This window comes from Podarcis liolepis (assembly GCF_965112155.1).
Source record: "Podarcis liolepis genome assembly, chromosome: 3".
Classification (NCBI taxonomy): domain Eukaryota; kingdom Metazoa; phylum Chordata; class Lepidosauria; order Squamata; family Lacertidae; genus Podarcis; species Podarcis liolepis.
Genome location: NC_139557.1, coordinates 38,302,814 through 38,324,059, shown reverse-complemented (window position 1 = coordinate 38,324,059; position 21,246 = coordinate 38,302,814). Strand labels below are relative to the sequence as shown.

The window sequence follows — 21,246 nt, the reverse complement described above, 5'->3', positions numbered from 1 at the left end:
TATCTGGGGCAGATGGGAGTTGTAGTCCACAACAGATGGAGGGTACCATATTGGAGAAGAGTGATCTAGTCCAGTGTTTGGTCCTCTCAGTGGAAGTAGCTCTCTAAGGTCTCAGGCAGCTGCTCTCCTTACCAGAGATCATTTTAACTGGAGATGCCAAGAACATTCTACTTACTTAGCTATGGCAACTTAGCTATGCTCTACTACTAGTTTCGCTTACCTGGACCCCATCAGAAGCTGGAATGTAGCTTGCTCTTTTAAATGTATCTGTAACATTTCTGAGAATTTCCACAGAAACCAAGAGATCCCCGGCATACAAATTCTTCCTCTGAGTTAAATCCAGAAGGGTCTTTGTCACCTGGGACATTCCTTCACCTGCCAGTGTCCTCTGTCCTTTTGCAAGATGTTCTTTAATCTGTGAAAGTTAAAACAGTGTGATAAATATTAGAACCTACTTTACTAAATAGTCCCAGACTCATCACCAAATGAACTCGAGAGATTGCTATGAGGATATTCTAAAGAAATGGGAATAATTTACAGCTTAGCCATGATGTCAATTTTACATAGGATGTCATGAAACACATTTAGGGGGAAATAAGAGAGCTACTTCTTAATTTTTCCACAAAGAAATATGCTGGGCCAGAGTAAACTACTGAGTTGGAGAATCTGGAGGCATGTTATTAAAAAAACACAAAAAAACAAAAAGCCACACAGCTGCAGTCATTATACTTAGCTTTCATATACTTTTTTGTATGAGAACTTCAGACACATTACATTGCCAGACTACATAAATAACCACTTTATGAGAGCAATCTACATTCTATTCAAGTCACTGGCAAAACCTTGATTTATAGGTTCCTTTGTATTTTGATGCCTTAGAGATAAGGGTGTCTCTCTGAAAAGAGTACTATCACAATAGAATGTGGCTGTTTCAGGCTCACTATGTTTTTGAGCAATTTATCCCTAAAGATGAGCAACCAATAGGTTCCAAGCTTGTTGAAATTTATTTTGGCATAATAAACTCTAATTTGCACACATGGTTTTGTAGGATGTAAAATCCCATTCCTGTCAGTCTCTGAGTGACATTCATACGCTTCTTCTTTCCTTGTTCTTCTGTTTGTTTGGATTGTGTGGCCTAATCCATTTGAAGAATACAAAAGGAAGCTACTTCAGGGTATGGGTTTGGGTTTGGTGGCTGATGTTACCACAGTTCTTATGCCTGACAGCTTATATGTATTATTTGTAGTATTTATTACTTGCCTTACATGTATGTCCCAAGGCAATGTACAATAAAAGCAGTTTAAAATAGTTGCAGAAGAGACAGAAGTGTTTAAAAACTACACAAAGCAAATACCTAGTCATCCAGTTGTGAAAGCCTGACATAGGTAAACGTTGAGAACAAAGGGAACCAGTTCCCATGGAAAGACAAAATCTATGAGTCAGTATATGCATATGCAGAATTTATAGGGACCGTCTATTACACTTTTCTCCTTAGCTGCCAGTTGGTGCAAATTCATTAGTTTCAGCTGCCCCTTAAGCCAAGTCAATAGATATATTACAGCATGCAGCAGGGGATTGTTACAAAGCCAGCATATTAGTTTTTGTAAAATAGGTAAAAATGAAAAGTGAAAGATGCCCTCCTAAAGAGCAAATGATAAAAGATAAGTGGCTTCAGAGAGATGCATGCAACAATAGCCTCCATAAAGAAAAAAATGGCAGTCATCACTTTTTAAACAACCACCTTCAACTTCTTTTTATCCCTCCTTACAACTATCAAGAAAGGATCCCAATACTTTACTTGAGGAAGAATGCTCAAATGGGCCCAGGAAAAAGCAGGATGAAGAACAAACTCATTGGGACTGCCATCTCTTCCTAACCGGTTTTGTAAATACTTAAGACAAATGCCAATATTTTTTTGCCTATGAAAATAGGTTCTTGCAAAAATCCTTCCATATTGCTATACAGTATTGAGCTCTATGTTTGTCTGTCTGTAGGCTCTGACCATAGTGAGTTGCATAAGGAGTGCATAATCTGTTCAAATCTGGCATGGAAATGAACTTGAATCTGTCATAGAAATGAACTTGAAACCAGAGGGGGAATCCAACACTGTACTCTTCTGATTGTTCCATCAGTGCAGGCATTTTGGCTTGTCAGATGGAACAATCACCTCTCCCATCCACCCCGTTCTGGGAGCTCTCCTGATCCCCTCCCTGAGTCAATTTCAGGGGGCACAGGGGCATGGGATGAAACCCCATTGTGTAAGTGGAAGTCTTCATAAGTTGAACCCTGCACTGTGTGTTTTATTTTGTGATCAACTGTGACAAGAGCGTCTGCTGCAAGTTTATCAGTTGAACAGCTGTTACACTTATCAGCCAGCCCGTATATTCATGGCAAATTAACCGTTCTTCACATACTCCATATACTACAATATCATTCCATAAAGTGGTCTTTAGATCACAGCTGGGGAACTTGTGTTGCTCTAGATGTTGCTGGATGACAGCTCCCAACATTGCTGATCATTGGCTAGGACAACATCTGGAGATCTATAAGTTAGCCACCCCTGCTTTAGATTGAAGGTACTATTAGAATGATTTGGTAAGAATAAGCTGGGCTCAGATGGATGGCTTCCCTTTGGGTCTCTGACCTGTAAAGTGAGACAAAGGTGTGTTGTGTTCCAAGCTACAGAAAGGAGAAGTTGGTACTTGATATATATTTTGACTGAGATTCTGAATATAACTCAACTTCTTGTAGTTATTAGGTTAATGTGTAAGTCACAAAGCAACATGGCAGGGGGAAACAAAGTTTACATTGCTGAAGAAAGTTGCTCTGGTCGACAGTGCTATTCTTCCTATGTGAAGGTCATCTTTTAGTGCACTTACATGCAGGCTTATTAAGATGCAGTTTATGAGCCACGGGATGGTGGAATAAAGGAGCTGTTAAAGTGGTACTTTAGCTGCTGCCTCACAATAGATGTGGATATTGAAAATTGGCTTTCATTAGTTAGTGGACATTGATCTGGGATCCAGAGTGCCCTAATTTTTGCTGAAACACAGTACATAGTGAAAGTTGGAAGCCAAAAGCGCAGTGTACAGCTACTTCTTTTCCAGTCACTATAGCTACTAAAAACCAATGTGGTACAGTAAGGCTGAAAGGAAATATCACAAGGATTGTGAATGATGTAACTATACTTACTTTGCAACCTTTGCAGATTGATATGGATGTTATGGGTTCATTAGTAATTTGATGTGGGTACTTCAGGTTAAATAATTTAATTATTCATTACATAAAAATCAAACATCACTTAGTTGAGTAAAAAACTCAAAATCATACTTGAAAACATACAAAAGTTAAAATACTAAAACATATTAAAATTACATCAACAATGTCAGGGCTCCCTGGCTGGGTCAGGGTTGAGAAAGTTGCCAAAATGGCAGGGATCCAACATTGGTTCTCCCCCTTCCCTCCCACCCCCCCACAACCACACCCACCCACCCACCCACACCAGAGCAGAAGCTGTGGTGCATCCGATGGCTCCTATGTCATCCTCCCAGGGGTCACAGGACCGCACCCTATGGGGCAGTGGTCAACAGTCATTCTACTTACACAGAGTGAACCCATTTAAATGAATTGATATATATTTTTTGTTGTATGTAGTAGAATTTTTAAAATATATTTTATTAAATGTATAACAAACAAAACTAACAGAGTGTTCCAACAATTCAACAATAGAGGAAAACAATGAAGTATGGCCAGGTATGTGGTAAGAAAATCTGTCCATCTGTCATGGATGCTTTAGTTGAGATTCTTGCATTGCAGGGGGTTGGAATAGATGACCCTTGGGCTCCCATCCAACTCTACAATTTTATAATTCTATGAAATGAAAGATCTTTTTTGCATGTAGTAGAATTATTACAAAATTTATTTCTCTATTGTGTTTGGTATAGAATTATTCCTGTGAATAGTTTCAAAAATTGGCCTACTTTGGGTGAAACCACTAGCTGCTGCTGCATAACTTCCTTAGGTTTTGTGGTTTTTACATATATGTACATATATGTTCTTACTATTTTTGTTGTGCTTTTTCTCAAGTCTTCACCTTGCGAAGGTAATTTTGGAAAAAAGTATAAAATAAATATAAATGAAGCAGAAGAATTGAAGCACATAGGATTTGTAGCACTAAGAGGTACAACATTCATCAGAAAGCGAGGACAGATAGAGCAAATGTAGTAGATACAGCCCTGGAAATAGTTTCGTTCTTAAAATTCTCCCCATGTTTGCTTTATAGCATTCATTCTTTTCTCTAAATACTGCAATTGTCGACGATTAAACCAGCTGACACTAGAATGCTGTGTGAGCAATTTGGCTGCTGCTGGTGCTTAACCATGGGGCATGTCTTTATGATTCTGTGTTCTGCCTTTACGTAATGTAAATTGACAAGGGGGGGGGGGGAATCAAAGGAAAGGAGAATGAGGTCTCAGAAAAGCTTGTGACACGTGCATGCACACGCAGAGCGACAGATATATTATAGCCAGCAGTTAAATTGCATGGGTCTTCTCATTCAGGGAACTAAGACTTTGGGTTTTAAACCGCAAGTGTTCTTCAAATGAACCCTGTTTTTTGACACTGTGTCATGGCACTTGGTTTTCATCTCAATATTGGTATCTCTGGCTACAGATATTTGTTTTGCAAACATGAATTACATTTGTCGTGCTGCAGTGTTTCTCAAATTATGGCTGAGAATTAAAATTCTATCGGTTCATGTTCAGTTCACCAGAGGCATATAGTACCTGGGTGTGGAGGAGTTCCTCCCCCTGCCACTCTCCCTATGTGTGCAAAGGAATATTCATGCAGGCAGAATTATGGGCCATATTGGGGAATGGGAAGTCTGTACACATTCACCATATTCCCACTGATACTTTTCTCATCTGTTCAGAGCAAGTTCATTGTTCCCTAAAGAACAGTGAGGGGGAAAGCTGGGTGGGGGTATGTGAGACACACATGCACCCTCATTCCCTCAGTGGCTTTCTGTTGGTGGCAATATAGGATGGATAAAAACAGGGCTCTGTTGAGCCTATGGTAATCCTGTCTACGTGTCTGGATTGTGTCCATACTTATTTATTACAATCACTATGGGGGGAAAAGGAAGCTTAATAGAGTACAGAACTGAAGACACAAGGTGAATACAGGGTTGTTGTTTCTTTAAGCACAAAAATGCAAAATTCAAGCAATTTCTTCTCTTCAGCATCCATGTGATAGTTTTAAAAAGCTATGCATGGCTTGTTGCGTAAGTCATTCATTAATTGGCTGCTACAAAAATAGAATCATAATTCCCGAACTATTACATAAAAGGCATTGTGGCATGGAGATATACGATTTTGTTTCCAATTGTTCCTTTCCACAAAATATAAAATGGCATAGATGCTTGATTAATTTATTGCATTCCTTGTTTTCATAGTTATTCGGGTGATGTACTCTCAGTTTCGCAGGAAATAAATCTTATTGCTACCTTTTGTGACAGGAAAAAGCTGAGGTGCTGGCCGCAGAGGGCAAGACGTAGAAATTGCCCTTGTTTTATGTCTTGACTCCTCACGTAACTGAAGTTTATTTGCTGTTGAATTTCTCCATGCCCTTGAAATGACAAGATGCTAACAGCAGTGGAAATGGTAGTCAAACATTTCTCTGTGATGTGTGGCAACTAGAATATGCAGCCAGTTGGCTCCATACTCCCTGCAACCCCATTTCTGTGATAATCCCTTCCCACATTTTACCTCTTGCCGCTTCTGATAAAGAACCACCACTGAGCTCGCCCACCCCCATCTGCATAGAACAGCTGATGTACTTTCAACTCATCCTGTATCTAAATAAAAGTACAGTTCTTAAGAATTAACCTTTTGAAAAAGGCTAAAGAACATACACTTCAAAACAACTTTTTTTTAGTCATGCAAGATAAACAGTCGCAAACAAAATCCAGTGCTGGGAATTAGGACAGTGCAATCAAACTTACCATCATCCTGCATTTAAGACAGAAGGTGGTCTAAAAGCCTCAAAAATACACAGGAATCAGAATTCAATGCAAAACATGCTGTTTAAGCTGTTTCTGTAGCAGAATAACGATAGGCATTTAGGAACCTGTTGGGTTTTGGGGATTCTGCAACAGCTAAGGTGGCCAGGTGAAAAAGATGAGCTTAATAGTTAATAAGGGGGGATTTCAGCAGGTGAAGCATGCATGGCAATCAGCTTCTGCTCACATGCCCTCTCTACACAACTATTAAAGATGCAGGAGCCATGCCTTCTTCAACTGGCTACCCTAGCAACACAGCATAAATTGAACTTCCTGGTCCTCTGGCCAATATCTGACAACCGAACAATGTGTATCTATCATATCTGGGGAATGCTCAAACTCCTGATGCAGGCTTTCTTGAACACCTTTCAAAGGAAAGATGTGGAAGAAAAGGAAGTATAAAGCAGTTATATTTATGCAGAATTTTTCACCGCAAAAAATTGCCTTGGTGTGAACTTTTTAGAAGCCAGAGGATGAACTCTCTGCATTTCCTTCTGCTCCTGTATCTCTTTATGTCCCTTTCATTACACACAACATTAGTACATGAGCGCTAACTCTTGACCTCTAAAGTCTTCCATTGCAGGATGAAGTCTGGAAATAAATACTGCTGCAGCACAGGATTAGGAATAGCTGTTTTGTGATAACGGAACACTCAGCATACATGAGGGGACAAGCTACTGCCTTGACGATTGCACACTTGCTGCCATGGCATTTTCCATGACTATGCCATGTGAGGCATAGTATTTTTTAACAGCAAACATGAAGTGTGGACAACAGATGCAAACATCCTATGCATAAGTCTCTTTGAAGCACCTCTCCCTGAATCATGTACAGGACAAGTATTTGTAACCTCGGTCCACAGAATGGCCACGCAAAGCAGTGGTGGGGATCCTCCATCCCATGGGCCTAAATTAGACCATCTGGGCCTCTCCATTTGGTCTGAAAGGCCATTTTAGCAATGCCACATCCGCTTCTCCCTCATCAACTGACATGTGAGGTGCTGGACTGGCGAAGCTGTGGTGTACTTAGTTGTGCTCCCAACTCTTCTTTTCCAGCTACTGCTAGAATTCAACACTTGTGAATTTGGCACATTTTCTGTGAAACACATAACCATGCTAAAAATAAAAATAACCCCAATAGGTTTTGTTCTGCATCAGATGGTAAGTGTTTTAATGAGTTGACAGTGGCTTGTTTCCCTCATGTCTTGGGGCCAAACAAGATATGACACAGTTGAACCAAGGTGAGATCTGATGTCCTTTTCTATGTTTCAAAGCAGCCACAGGGGCCTGCTAATTTGACCAGGGAGGTACGGCTTGAGGAGGATGGAGTCAATGCTTCCTCAAATGGAACTGTTTCCTAGAGAGTACATGCTCCTCCCCACCCAATTACACCCTACCAACTTGTGCATGATCACACATACATGTGGTGCTGGGAAGTAAATAAATAAATATAATCATACCAGGAAATGATGGGAGGAGAGCTGGAGTCCCCCCGTGGCTCCTGGAGCCCAAAGAGGATGTGAATGGGGACAGAGGAGGCCCCCAAAACTGCAGCAGGGCTTTGTTTAGGCTGCTCAGCCTCCCTGCCTAACAGCTGGTGCAACTGCTTTCCTATGTGTCCTCCAGCCAGCCCCAGTGCTTCAACTCTAGATACTTTGGTCTGGATTGGAGAGAAGGAGCTGGAGAGCAGGGGGAAACGGGCATTTATATGCTTTTTAGAGAGTGCTTCCCACTTACACTTAACCCCCACATAAATGGGGGACACCTGTTTAGCATAGTTCCTTGAATTCCCACCCCCTCAACAGAGCTAATAACAACTGCTGGGTCTACCTGGGATGGGGGAAAGGAGAGAGGGTTAACCTCCCCTCTTCTAGGACAGCTTTCTGATCAAATTAACAGGTCCTTAGGGCTGCACTGAGGTAAACAAAAAGTTGTCTCCAGATCATACATCATTTGGCCCCCATATCCCCTTTATCTCACCAGAGCAACCACTCCAATCAACCACAACTCAACTATCTTGCAGTCAAAACCACACTAACCAAATTAAATTACCGTATTTTTCGCTCCATTGGACGCACTGGACCATAGGACGCACTGGACCATAGGAGGGGGAGAACAGGGGAATTTTTTTTTCTTGTTCTCCCCCTCTAAAACAAGGTGCGTTCAAGGTACATTCACCAGAGCTTGTGGGGCGAAGCGCTGCTTTCCCCCACCGCCAGCCTCAAAGATCCCTGAAGCCTTTGGAGCGCAGCGCCCCACTGCCCTGCAGAGGTTTGCGCGCAGCCGTCCCCAAGCTACAGCGGTGAGACGGAGCCCTCTGTCTCGCTGTTCTGGCTTGGGAACAGCCTTGCTAGCTTCTGCAGGACAGCGGGGTGAAGGCACCCCGCTGCCCTGGAGAGGTTTGCGTGCAGCAATCCCCAAGCTAGAGCAGCGAGACGGAGCCCTCCGTCTCACTGTTCTGGCTTGGGAACAGCCTTGCTAGCTTCTGCAGGACAGCGAGGTGAAGGCACCCCGCTGCCCTGGAGAGGTTTGCACGCAGCCGTCCCCAAGCTAGAGCAGCGAGACGGAGCGCTCCGCAGTGCTCCGTCTTCCTGTTCTGGCTTTGGGCTTAGCGGCGCAGCCTGCATTCGCTCTATAGGACGCACACACATTTCCCCTTAATTTTTGGAGGGGAAAATGTGCGTCCTATAGAACGAAAAATACGGTATACAAATTTGTCTACATTATTTGTATGATTGTGCAATCTGACTACTCCTGGGGTGGCCTTTCTTTCCACCTCTTTTGATGTGCACCTTATTTCCCCCCCTCATTTGGTGATTTCCTGTTTATAAAACTTGGTATGCTTTGCTTGGGCAGCTATTTCTTCAAGGATCCTGCATTAAGTTAAAGAGCTGTTGGCAGAGCAAAAGACAGCAATAAGATTAAGAGTTTAAATATATGGAAGTGTTAATGTGCTAAAGCTGCTGCTTGCTGAATGCTTAAGCTTCACAAGTCTCTTGCCAACAAATAAATCTTGCCACAAATATTGCTAGTCCTTATGATGGGAAAGGATTAATTTGATGTTTATATAGGTAAAGGGTAAAGGGACCCCTGACCATTAGGTCCAGTCGTGACTGACTCTGGAGTTGCGGCGCTCATCTCACTTTATTGGCCGAGGGAGCCGGTGTACAGCTTCCGGGTCAGCATGACTAAGCCGCTTCTGGTGAACCAGAGCAGCGCACGGAAACGCCGTTTATCTTCCCGCCGGAGCAGTACCTATCTATCTACTTGCACTTTGATGTGCTTTCAAACTGCTAGGTTGGCAGGAGCAGGGACTAAGCAACGGGAACTCACCCCATCACGGGGATTCAAACCACCAACCTTCTGATCGGCAAGTCCTAGGCTCTGTGGTTTAACCCACAGCGCCACCCGCGTCCCTTGATGTTTATATACATGAAGGTTAAATTGATGTTGAGCCTGTCTCCCATGAATGGTTGGTTATGATTAATGCAGGGAAAGCAAAAGAGAGGCCTTTATAAGATGCACGGTCTTTCCAGCCAATGTAGTTTATCTGCATGACAAACTGATTGAAGCAAGAACTACTTTAGGCCTGAAAACACAATTGGTTTGTGTGGGTTTTTTTGTTTGTTTTTGCTACAGGAAACAAAGGGTGGAATTAAATATAGCACTGAGGAGATTGTTCTATTTTTGCTTGCCAGATGGAAAGATCTCCCTTCCCTGCCCCCACTATTATGGGGGTTTTCCCAACCATCCAAAACTGATTTTGGGGAGGAAATACTAGCAGGCATCCTTGAATGAGCTTCCTCTAGCAGAATGGGCATCATCTGCATTATAAATTGAGAGTAGCGGCATACTATTTTAAGCAGCTATGGCTTCTTCAAAAGAATCCTGGGAACTGTAGTTAAGGGTGCTAGAAGTTGTTAGGAGACCTCTATTCCCCTCACAGAGCCACAATTCTCTGGGAAAGGGGGATGACTGTTAAACCACTCAGAATTATAGCTCTTTGAGAGATCTTCTAACAGCTCTCAGCACCCTTAACAAGCCACAGTTCCCAGGATTCTTTGGGAAAAGCCATACCTGTTTAAAATAGTATGACACTGCTAGTAAATATATAATGCAGATGAGGCCTAAGGCAGTTACTCTCCTGGAATTAGATAAACTACGGTGCACTCTAGAGCATACAAGGAAGACCTCATGTGATTGTCCCCTTTTCAAGAAAAATTAAATTAATTAAATTAATTCCCTTTTCTCATATAAAATAATTGGGGTGCATCCTTTGATTGCAGTCTGGTTTTGCTAAAAATATACGTGCAGTCAGGGAACAATTGTAGTAGTTATGGCAAATATGTGTGGCACCAGTAGAGAGTAAAACTGTATTGAACAGAGGAGACTTTACCCTTTACATGTATCTGTAAGTGACTCATAAAAACACAGAAGAGATCAGAAGAAGCAGTTGGTGAGGAATGTCTTAGTACATAAGAACACAGGAAGCTTCTGTATAACATGGTAGACCACTGGTTTATCTAGGTCAATATTGATGAAACCAACTGGCAGTAACTCTCCAAGGAGCCCTTATGTAGCCTTTCAGAACCCTACCTGGTGAAATCAGGGATTGACCCTGAGACCTTCTGCAAACAAAGAATGGGTTCAAACAACAGCCCTCCCCGGGGGGGTGGGTACAGGGTTACAGATGCTTCTTAAGAGGAGAATTTAGCCAACTACAAGTTTACAAGTTGGTCCTTGGTTAAGCACAATATAGGGAGTGGAGAGGAGACGATTTTGGAACAAAAGCCAGTACTAAAAATAACGAGCCTTTGCAGAGAGCGGATGACCATCATTCCAAATTCAAATCCATTTAAAATAAATAATAATAATAATAATAACTTTAGGCTGACTCCTTTTTAATAAACTGTCTGGGGAAGGAATAAATTGTGAAAGAGGAAGCCTTTCATTCCCGGTTTCAGAACACTCATTTCGCTGAGGAAGAGAGAGACTGGATGATATGCGGCCCTTGTAATATAATTTGGAAAAAATTGAAATCAGCTCTAATGAGCTGCAGCTGAAGCAAATCATTATTCACCTCAGAGTTCTTTTGATCAAATTACATTTCATCTCGGCATTTGCAAGAATGTGAGGGAAGAGTGAAAGCAAAATTATGGCATGAACTTGAAGGAGCACAGAAGTCATTATATATATATATATATATATATATATATATATGTTTTCGTAGATTTTCACGGGTACAGGAATGCAGGTTTTGGTGTCCTCGGGTGTCTTCCCGTGTAAAAGTTGGGGTGTCTAGGCGACGTTTCGACGAGGTCTCACTCGTCATCTTCAGGCTGGTGCTTTCGGCTTCTTGTTACTGGAACAGAGCGGGATCTCAGTGTTTGAGTTCCTATAAATACTGTAGAGGGGTGTGGTGTATTGCCTCAAAAGTTCTGGGCAGAGGGGAAGTTCCCAGGCTAGTGTTCTTTTCTTCTTTTGTTCCTTAATTACTTGAGGGATATCTTGAGTGATTACTTGAGTGATATTCTGAGTACCACTTAGGTGGGTCATTGGGTGTGGATTAGTTGCTAAAGCCTTCGTGTCTTGACCTCTTGAATTTGTGAAGAGTTTTTCTGGGAAGATGGCTGTACTGCACTTAGTTGTGCTTTGGCTTGGCTTCGTGTATAGGGGCGAGCTGTGGTTTTGTGCCCTGTGCCAGCCAGATCTGTGTAGGGATTGCAGGGGGGTGCAGCATCCGGAGGTGCCACTATGGTTTGGTTACTGGATGGTGTCTGTAATTTATCTGTGGAGAGGGTCTGGGTTTGGGTCTGGTGTGGTTGATTGGTGGTGGCGTTCTGTGTGCCTCTGGATCTGGTGTCGGTTTTTGTGGGGAGGGCTAATTTCCAGATGTCTGGCAGGCGGGACGTGTCGTCACGCTTGTTCATGTTGTGAGGGTGTTTCTCTATCTCGATGGCTTCCATGATTATTCTCTTGTGGTGATGTTCCATGTTAAAGAGCAATTTGGAATCTGCAAAATTAATTTCGTGTCCTGTTTCTTTCATGTGTTGGAAAAGAGAGGAAGATTTTTCTTCTTTTTTGACGGCATTCTTGTGTTCTGCGATACGTGCATTTATTCGTCTGTTTGTTTGTCCAATGTACGTGGCTGGGCAGACTTTGCAGGGTATTTCATAGACCCCTTGGTTTTCCAACTGGATTTTATCTTTGGGGTTTCTGAGGATATTGGCTATTTTTTGGTTGGTGCAAAAGGCTGTTTTGATATTGTGTTTATGGAGGATTTTGCTAATTTTATCTGTAGTGCCCTTGATATAAGGAAGGAGGGCCATGCCATTGTTTTCTTCTGTGTCTTGGTTTTTGGGGGGTGTTTCTTTTTGGATAAGCTTCGTAACCCTGTTTTGCTGGTATCCATTGGCGATTAACACATTTGAGAGATTCTGTAACTCAGTTGTCAAGTGGTCTTTGTCAGTCAGGCGTTTGGTTCTGGAGATGAGGGTCTTGGCTACGGAGTTTATTTGTGCAGGGTGGTGGTGTGATTGAGCATGTAAGTAGCGGTTGGTGTGTGTTTTTTTCCGGTAGATAGTGTGTCCTAGGGAGCCATCAGGTTTTTTGTAGATTAGGACGTCAAGGAAGGGAAGCTGGTTGTTGGCTTCTATTTCCATAGTGAATTGTATTTTGGGGTGTAGGCTGTTGAGATGTGTGAGGAAGCTATCTAGTTTTTCTTTCCCGTGTGGCCAAATTACAAAGGTGTCGTCAACATATCTGAGCCAAAGTTTGGGTTTGTGTTCTGACTTGTCTAAAGCATTGGTTTCAAAGTGTTCCATGTACAGATTTGCGATGACCGGTGAGAGGGGTGATCCCATAGGTGCTCCTTCTATCTGTTTGTATCTTTGTCCATTGTGGATGAAGTACGTGTTGGTTAGGCAGTGGTTGGTCAGGTCCAGGATGTATTCGGGGGGATTGTATTTGTTTTGAATGGCTGTCAAGGCTTCATTAATGGGCACTTGTGTGAAGAGAGATACAACATCGAAGCTCACAAGTAGGTCATCGGGATGTAGGTTTTGCTTCTTTATTGTTTCTATGAACTGGAAGAAGTTTGTAACGTGTGAAGAGATGGATTCTGCATAGGGCTGAAGTTGCTTAGCGAGAAATTTAGCGAGATTTTGTAGAGGTGAGCCTATGGAGCTGACTATTGGTCTGAGTGGTGTTCCTTCTTTGTGTATCTTGGGGAGGCCGTAGAGTTTGGGGCATCTGGATGATTTTTCTCTGGGGGTGATTCTTAGCTGGATTTCTTCACTGATAGGAGAGGCTTTTATTTTGGATTTGGTGGTTTTTTCCAGATAGGTGGTGGGATCTGTTTTTATAGGTTGGTAGGTAGGGTCTTGGAGTAGATTTGATAGTTTTGCTTGGTAGTCCGATGTGTTCATCACAACAGTGGCATTACCTTTGTCTGCTGGGAGAATGATTATGTTGTTGTCTTTCCTCAGGTTGGTGAGGAAATACAAATACAATCCCCCCGAATACATCCTGGACCTGACCAACCACTGCCTAACCAACACGTACTTCATCCACAATGGACAAAGATACAAACAGATAGAAGGAGCACCTATGGGATCACCCCTCTCACCGGTCATCGCAAATCTGTACATGGAACACTTTGAAACCAATGCTTTAGACAAGTCAGAACACAAACCCAAACTTTGGCTCAGATATGTTGACGACACCTTTGTAATTTGGCCACACGGGAAAGAAAAACTAGATAGCTTCCTCACACATCTCAACAGCCTACACCCCAAAATACAATTCACTATGGAAATAGAAGCCAACAACCAGCTTCCCTTCCTTGACGTCCTAATCTACAAAAAACCTGATGGCTCCCTAGGACACACTATCTACCGGAAAAAAACACACACCAACCGCTACTTACATGCTCAATCACACCACCACCCTGCACAAATAAACTCCGTAGCCAAGACCCTCATCTCCAGAACCAAACGCCTGACTGACAAAGACCACTTGACAACTGAGTTACAGAATCTCTCAAATGTGTTAATCGCCAATGGATACCAGCAAAACAGGGTTACGAAGCTTATCCAAAAAGAAACACCCCCCAAAAACCAAGACACAGAAGAAAACAATGGCATGGCCCTCCTTCCTTATATCAAGGGCACTACAGATAAAATTAGCAAAATCCTCCATAAACACAATATCAAAACAGCCTTTTGCACCAACCAAAAAATAGCCAATATCCTCAGAAACCCCAAAGATAAAATCCAGTTGGAAAACCAAGGGGTCTATGAAATACCCTGCAAAGTCTGCCCAGCCACGTACATTGGACAAACAAACAGACGAATAAATGCACGTATCGCAGAACACAAGAATGCCGTCAAAAAAGAAGAAAAATCTTCCTCTCTTTTCCAACACATGAAAGAAACAGGACACGAAATTAATTTTGCAGATTCCAAATTGCTCTTTAACATGGAACATCACCACAAGAGAATAATCATGGAAGCCATCGAGATAGAGAAACACCCTCACAACATGAACAAGCGTGACGACACGTCCCGCCTGCCAGACATCTGGAAATTAGCCCTCCCCACAAAAACCGACACCAGATCCAGAGGCACACAGAACGCCACCACCAATCAACCACACCAGACCCAAACCCAGACCCTCTCCACAGATAAATTACAGACACCATCCAGTAACCAAACCATAGTGGCACCTCCGGATGCTGCACCCCCCTGCAATCCCTACACAGATCTGGCTGGCACAGGGCACAAAACCACAGCTCGCCCCTATACACGAAGCCAAGCCAAAGCACAACTAAGTGCAGTACAGCCATCTTCCCAGAAAAACTCTTCACAAATTCAAGAGGTCAAGACACGAAGGCTTTAGCAACTAATCCACACCCAATGACCCACCTAAGTGGTACTCAGAATATCACTCAAGTAATCACTCAAGATATCCCTCAAGTAATTAAGGAACAAAAGAAGAAAAGAACACTAGCCTGGGAACTTCCCCTCTGCCCAGAACTTTTGAGGCAATACACCACACCCCTCTACAGTATTTATAGGAACTCAAACACTGAGATCCCGCTCTGTTCCAGTAACAAGAAGCCGAAAGCACCAGCCTGAAGATGACGAGTGAGACCTCGTCGAAACGTCGCCTAGACACCCCAACTTTTACACGGGAAGACACCCGAGGACACCAAAACCTGCATATATATATATATATATATATATGAATATGAATGAGAGATTTACCTTCATGGCTCCCAATATGTCAGGCTGAGATATAGCTTTGACCAAGAAGATAAGTTTTGTATGCCCTTCCAGACTATCTAGAGTTCACAGATATGTTCATTTTCTTTCTAATTGTGTATCACTTTAGGTCAAAATTGGCCAGTTTGGATGCGACATTCCTGGCGTCCTAAGCCATAGTTGATTAAGGCAGGAATGAGCCTCAGGTCCCTGTGATCCCTTCACCCATATTGCCTTGCTCATTTCCCTCAAGTTATTCTTTATGGTGCTATGAACCTGGCCTCTTTGAACCATGGTTTCCCATTACATCTAACTGCAGGATGGGGAACTATAATTTAATGATGGCTTTACTAAGCAGGTTCTTAAAGCAGGATCAAGCCAAGATCTAAGATCCACCATTAAACGACAGTTCCCCATTTGGGGCATAGTGGGAAACCATGGTTTAAAGAAAGCAGAACAACCATGTTGAAGGTGGCATGTTAGGGGAGGAATGAAGGAGGAACACGTGGAATTGGCCTTGTTCCCAGAAGCTGGGAACGTTGCATCCCAAAAGGCCTAATATCTGTCTGTGTTTATTGCCTTGGAAGACAAATCCCACAGTTTTGCATTTGAAAGCTGCAGTAGGATGAAAATGAAAACAAACACTGTAAGATGTATCATCATTACTACTACTACTAATAATAATTACAACCCTCCTCCTCCTCCTGTAATCCTTCCTAAATGGAAATAGATAAATGCCTAATACCCAGAGAATTCAAAATGGGATTTAATTCTCCATTCATCTCCTGCAGGTTAGTCAGCCGCTGAACTGACACAGGGCTGGTGAATATGCTCCTCATTTCCTTCTAAGAAACAGCATATCTGATTAAGGCTGAAACTCAAAGCACACATAATTTCTTGACAGAGAATGAGGTAGTGACGAGCAATATATTAAAGAGGCTATAAACATCTGAAGAGCATGGGATGGGATGGTGGCATATTGTAGCTACTAGGCCCTCTAGCTTTCAGTTTCCATAACCATGTATCTTTTCTGTAGGAGTTTCCACATCATGGTCCAAATTGCACTATCATTCTGTAGCATGCCATTACAGCCCTTGCCTGAGCACCAAGGGAACTGAATGAAGAGAAACGCAAAATTGTCATCTGTTAACGCTCTCACAAGAAACAGCGAAGTGTCTACATTTTGTAGTCAAAAACGTAGAAGTAAAATTAAGTAAAATCACTACAGTGTACAGTGTCAGTTCCAAGTTTCAGAGGGGTCTCTGAGCAAGCTGTTCTCAGTCAAGCCCCTTCCTCTGGACCACTACGGATTCGCTTGCCCCCTTCCTCTGAGCCCAGTCTGCACAGATGCTCAAAAGGGTGAAGCAAAGAAAGACTGCTGTTTTCTCCCTCACCTCCCGCCACCCGTTGCTGTTTATTTGCTCTCTCATCAAGAAAGAGCAGCATCAGGGCCAGAGAGCTCCAGAAATTGGCAGCTGCCCTCCTGTTGGTAAATGGGCTTTGGCAGTTGCCCAGTGATGCCAATCCCTGCCACTGCCCCTGATTGTGTGCATGTATTGGAGGCGAAGAAAAGGACCAACACATAGCAGGATGGGCACCTTTCTGTTAATGAAACAGTACAAATACGAAGGGTAAAAAGAAATATGCCAAGAAAATATATTTCAGGGATATTTAAAGGGCATGGTTTTTTTTTGCACCAACAAGCACTAATGCCACCTTTGCAAGGAACAAGTCCAAATAGTCATTTATAAATCAGGGGAAATTAATTTGCATGCTATTTTTATAAGGCTTTTAATTAACTTTTGGAAAGCACCCAGCACTTCAACATGTGAAGCTAGCTACTGCTTTAGGTAGGGGGCTGTGTGTGTGTGTGTGTGTGTGTGTGTGTGTGTGTGTGTCCGTCCTATGGTAATTTTGTGCTATCGTAGTTGTGCCCAGCCGAAGAGCAACATTTGAACAAAGAAAGATCCATCAGTGTCACTGATTTATGAGCATGGCATTAAAGTGCTGAATGAGTTATAAAATGTTGCACTGTAGCTCCAGTAAATCTAATTTATTCACTGTCACGTTTCCCAATAAACCTAAATATGTTCTTTGCCTTCCAGTCCCTATAAACATTTTATAAAGGGAGTAATGAAAAACCCAGAAACTCTGCAATGTTCTAACAGTTACAGGAACTCTGACGGTGGTTAAAAAGAGAGAGAGAGAGAAAAAGAAAGGTGGGAGGAAAATAAATTAAGTCTATTTGATTTTTATCTTTTTCCCCATCTCCTTAGTAGCATTTCTGTCCTTTAAAACAGCAGATCTGACAGGAGAGCAAACAGTTAATCCCATTAATGCCGATGTTTTTGTTTTTAGCAAGGAATAAATAGAGCAAGTACTAAAGCTGGCTTTGCACCTACTGAATGCTGCAAGTGTCTGTACTCATTTGATATGCATCTAGCAAAGCTAGGTTGTTCCCAGAAGGCCACTCCATGAAGACTGAGAGAGCAGCGTCTGCTAGTGGTGCCTGTGAGTCACAAAGAATAGAGAGAGGAAAGGCATTTATGGAACAGAAACAACAGTCAGAGCCAAAGAAGCCCAGTCAGAATAATTCCATATTCTTTTCAGGCACGCACACACAAATACAATTTCATGCAAGGAAGAATTAGCACCCATTCGTGTTTTTTTCTGCAATGCTTGACCTTTAAAGCATTCTTTAATTTGAAAAGAGGGTGCCATAATTTCCAGCAAGCTGGCTCTACTATATGCTGTATCAATTACTGTCATTACTGTTTAATACATGGCTGCTAAGCGTGTAATATAGCAACTTAACACATTTCATCTAGATGGTTAGTTAGGGTTTGGGGAAAACAATGAAAAGTCAGTCACAGAAACATTATGTCTTTTATTTCAAAAACGTGGGTTGAATCCAATGTTGCTCTTATTCAAAGCAGACCTGTTGAAATTAATGGACATAATTAAGTTCATTAATTGCAGTAGATCTACTCTGTTTATAATGCACCTGGCTACAACCCCCTCTTATTTCGTAATACTCATATACGTAGTTATAACCCCTTTTATTTTATAATACTCATGCATGCTGGATTTACAAAGCAAAACAAAATAAAAGTACCTGTAGCATTAAGAGGACACCGATTGAATGCGAGGTCCCCTGCTGGGGTCCTTTTCCAGACCATCGATATCAAATAATCTTCAGGGCATATTTCATAAGGTGCTGTAATTTTAAAAAGGTGGAATGTGAATAGAGTGTTTGACAAACATACATGCCCGAATGTGTCCTTGAATTATGATAACGTCTCTTACTTTCTTGGATAGAAGGGAGGTGTGTGTGTGTGTGTGTGTGTGTGTAGAAACCTATGACGTGTGTGTGGCTGGAATGTAGCATTGATCCGCACTTGTGTCTTTGTCTCCACCTACACAACTGGTATGCAGTCCCTGGAAAGTTCTTTGTGGGGGAATGTGGTGTTTGAAATGAAAAAAAGTTCCCCATTCCTGGCACATGCTTTGGAGCCAGTTGATGCAACAGACTAATGTGGCTATCCCTCCTGAGGTTTTTATCCAATGCTCTGTGAGGGAGTGAGAGGGACCTCTCAAAGAGAAGGTCACCATCCAAACATACCATCATTAAACCATCACTTCAGGGTGTCTTGGGGAAGCAGGGCAATTAAACTGGTTTAATACTAAATTAAGACTGCAGTGTAAACAACTCTTGTATCTGCATCTCTCACCTCCCCTTCCCCCTCCACCAACAATAACAGAACACCTGGGCCCAACCCAATATTTTGAACATCCAGTCACCACATCCATTATTGTGTATGTATCTCATGCATGGTTGTGTAGTCCTACTTCTGCAACAGGTTCATTGGGCAACTATTTTGCTGTTCATATATTTATATGAGAAAGTAATTTGGCTTCTCAATAAAGGGACCCCTGACCATTAGGTCCAGTTGTGACCGACTCTGGGGTTGCGGCGCTCATCTCACTTTATTGGCCGAGGGAGCCGGCGTACAGCTTCCGGGTCATGTGGCCAGCATGACTAAGCCGCTTCTGGCGAACCAGAGCAGCGCACGGAAACGCCGTTTACCTTCCCACCGGAGCGGTACCTATTTATCTACTTGCACTTTTTGATGTGCTTTCGAAACCTGCTTATTGAGTATTCATCCTGATGTGCTTGCAAGGTGGTTCTAAGGTAATAAGCATTCATCCTCATTTGCTCCTGATTTGCTTACACAGAGGTTATATTTCTTCCTACCAATCGTTGTAACGCGGGTTTTTTGTGTTTTTCCCTGTCACTTTCCTAACCACAAAAGTCTGAGATTTTTTTGAAGTTGAATTTATTTTTTATTCCACTGCAGCACTTGAATCTGCTTTAAATCTGCAAGTCTACATTTCCAGTATGTGACTGAATCCCTCCCACAAAACAATAACAGCCTGGAGGCGACCCCTGTCTACTTGAAACAATTTGATTCTTACCATGAGGTTACAAACAAAACACATTTCATGGAAATGAGCAAGACCCCCAGTGGCAACAAGTTAGTGCCTTGACAAACATATCCTTGCAGCTGTTTCAGCAATGCCAATATGAAGTGCATAAAATAGGTTGCTAAATATGCTTCAGCATCAGCTCTCTCAAATCCTTAAGAAAGCTGACAGTGCCAGAAGAGCAAGAATATGTCTTAATGGCAAATGTTTAAGAAAAGGAGTTGTTTTCATTTTATCCTAAGTGCCGTAGAAAAAATAATTCTAAAATGTTCTGTTCTTTTCCCCACAGGAGGGTTTCGTACTGGTGTCTTCTCTTACAGTAGCACTAGGGTATGGGTATAACTTGTGATGAGATATGTTTATTAAATCTAATGGGTGGTATTCAACTAAGTTCTACTCAAAGCAGACCCACTGAAATGAACGGTAATGTTTAGTTCATTAATTCCTGTTTGTCTCCTCTGAGTAAAACTTAGTGGAATACCACTCCATGGGTCTTTGGGGTGGACATTCCTGCACATTCTGGAACTAATATTTGTATCGCTTTTATCCATGCTGCTTTTGGAAAAAACCATATTATTAACATACTTAACACTAACAGGCAGGCAAGGGGCTGAGGGCCTCCCCTGAAATTTTCAAGGAGGGGGCCAGGCACCCTGAATATTCTGCAGCCTGCGATGGAACTCCTTGTGGCTGCATTGGGCCCACCGGGCCTTTCAAGACCTCTCCACAGTCATGGCAGGCCTCACAGTCTTCTCCTGCCACATGACATCACATGACATCACACGAACCCCCAAAGTTGGATGGAATCCAGCACCTTTGCTAACAGGAACGAATATGTGTTAAGGGATCTGTGTGCATATTTGGATTTTAAAAACCACAAAGCCACACATAACTAAGAAGTGCAAAATTACTCATTACTAGAAATAAAGAAAGCGGGTTTATACCAGGGTCAGGCTATCTTCCCATCTAACTTAATGTGGTCTCCCCTCTAACTGGCAGCAGCTCTCTGGAGTCTCAGGCAGAGGTCATTACCATATTTTTAGCTGGCAATAACATGGTTTGAATGTGGGGTGTTCTGCTTGCAAAACACAGCTTTATGACTGAGCCTCTCCCTTAATTGGAACAGCACATTACTGCATCTACAATCTCACAGCCAGCCTAATGCCTCATCTGAAAGAAGAGGAAAAACGTCCCAAATGATATGTCTCTGTATTATAGAGGACTCTGTAGGAAAGACAGCACTCCATTTCAATATTTTGCTTTCTTCACCTAGTTTGGTATAGTCATAATCAGAAACACGGCCAAGCATATCCTGCAGACTGCACCAGGTGGCTGCAACGTTCTCTGGAATACACCCTGCGATTGAGGCAGACTCTGGAACTGCATATGAGCAACGAAGTTTCCGCATGGACACCAGGACTACTGGCATAGCTGTATGCAT

At 42.5% G+C, this 21,246-nt stretch overlaps 1 protein-coding gene across 5 annotated transcripts in view; it reads right to left on the bottom strand.

Moving 5' to 3' along the window:
- The window catches only part of ADGRB3 (adhesion G protein-coupled receptor B3), a 443,824-nt gene that overhangs the window by 246,668 nt on the left and 175,910 nt on the right, over nt 1–21,246 (bottom strand). For all 5 annotated transcript variants that reach the window (XM_083497330.1, XM_083497327.1, XM_083497326.1 and 2 more), the window contains 3 exons: nt 18,436–18,537; nt 17,723–17,829; nt 221–415 (listed from right to left, as the gene is read on the bottom strand). In XM_083497330.1, coding sequence (XP_083353456.1) covers nt 221–415; nt 17,723–17,829; nt 18,436–18,537 — 404 coding nt within the window. The remainder of the gene's footprint in view (nt 1–220; nt 416–17,722; nt 17,830–18,435; nt 18,538–21,246) is intronic.